Genomic DNA, 1618 nt, shown 5'->3' with positions numbered 1-1618 from the left:
CGGGGGGGGCCCCCCGGGGGGCCCCCTGGGGGGCCCCCTGGGGGCCCCCCTGGGGGCCCCCCCAGGGAGCCCCCCAGGGGAGCTCCTGCGGGAACGAGGCGAGGGGATGGGAGGGACGCATACTCCAAAGGTCAGGAACTAGGGTTTAGGGTTTAGGGATTAGGGTTTAGGGTTTGGCATTTAGGATGTGTGTGCACATTAACAGATGTTCATATTAAATATGTCATATTTGGGGAAAATATATATATAAATATATAAATTTGTAGAAACATCCGCTTGCCTCTGGACCAGTTGTTTCTTGCCTATGGTTTAGGGTTTAAGGCCTAGGGTTTAGGGTTTAGGGTTTAGGGTTTAGGGTTTAGGGCAGTTACTGTTGTGCTGCAGCAGGGAAACAAAGAGACAAAAGCTGCAGCAAAAGAGGCTCGGGACCGCCAGGTGTACGTACACCCGAACGGGGGGCCCTCGCCTTACGAAATTCGCTTGTTAGGTAATTAAAAAATAAAAATAAAAAAGAATAAAAGGAAATTTAAACATTATTTTATTTTTAAATTGTCAAAAAAGATATAATTAAATAATCAAAAAGGAAACATTAAAACAAAAACTCTCTTATGTTTGTTTTTTCCATTTCAGGCAGCAGCGTCGTTGCCCAAGCAGCAGCAGCACCTGCAGGGGGCCCCCGGGCGCGAGGGAAGCGTCTCAAGAGCCAGCGGAGATTCATTTTTGTACGGAGACTTTGAAGAGGGAAGTAAAAGAAGACTTCCGACAGCTTTGGTGAAAGATTTATTATCTTTTGAGATGAAAGAAGCCAACGAGAAGTGGGGCTTTTCAGAAATCTTTTGTTGGACATTTTAAGCATCTATTTTGCTTTTTATTTAAAAAATGTTTTTTTGGCCTTTTTCGACTCTTTTGAGAATGCCTATTTGCCTCTTTTTGGCATTGAAATTTGTTTTTATTTTTTAATTTTGTCTTTTTATTTATCTCTTTTTGTCTTTTTTCTCTTCTTCGTTTTTCTTTCATATTTAAATCTTATTTTGTTTTTGCTTTTCTCTTTTTTGCTTTTTGTCTGCTTCTTTTTATCTCCTCTAATCTCTTTTCATTCTACTTTCTTGTAGTCCGTTTTTTTGTTTTTCTCTTTTCATTTTTAGATTTTAATTTTATTTTTATTTTCGTTTTGCTGCTCTCCTTTGGGTGTCTGTCTTCTGTTTCTTTTGTTGCTGCTGCTGCTGCTTTGTGTCTCTTTGCTGCTGCATTTTGCTGCTGCTTTGTGTCTCTTTGCTGCTTCATTTTGCTACTGCTTTGCGTCTCTTTGCTGCCACATTTTGCTGCTGCTTCGTGTCTCTTTGCTGCCACATTTTGCAGTTTGCTGCTGCTCTCTTTTGCGTTTGCTGCAGTTCTGCTGCTGGGGGGCCCCCCAAAGAAAAGGGTACTGGGGGCCCCCACCCCGCCCTGTCTCTTCTGCAGCCTCCAGAAAGGTTTTATAAAGGCCACAGAACTCCAGGAGTTTGGTTTCAATATTCTGACAAACACAAACAAGGTGCTGCTGCTGCTGCTGCTGCTGCTGATGCTGATGCCGGTGGCTTGTTGCTGTTGTTCTGGCTGCTGCTGCTGCTGCTGAGTT

The 1618-nt window shown here is 43.3% G+C and overlaps 1 protein-coding gene across 1 annotated transcript; it reads left to right on the top strand.

The window, feature by feature from the left end:
* Window positions 1–630: 630 nt before the first annotated feature.
* ETH_00025435 (uncharacterized protein) lies at window positions 631–852 on the top strand (the record flags this gene model as incomplete). The annotated part of the gene is made up of 1 exon (XM_013379077.1): window positions 631–852. A coding segment is annotated over one exon (222 nt), but the record flags the coding sequence as incomplete, so codon positions are not given.
* Between the last annotated feature and the right edge of the window lie 766 nt (window positions 853–1618).

The sequence above is a fragment of the Eimeria tenella genome, genomic scaffold (genome assembly GCF_000499545.2).
Source record: "Eimeria tenella Houghton genomic scaffold, Eth_scaff1388, whole genome shotgun sequence".
NCBI lineage: Eukaryota > Apicomplexa > Conoidasida > Eucoccidiorida > Eimeriidae > Eimeria > Eimeria tenella.
The sequence above is the reverse complement of the archived record's forward strand: the minus strand, read 5'-3'. Positions and strand labels throughout refer to the sequence as shown.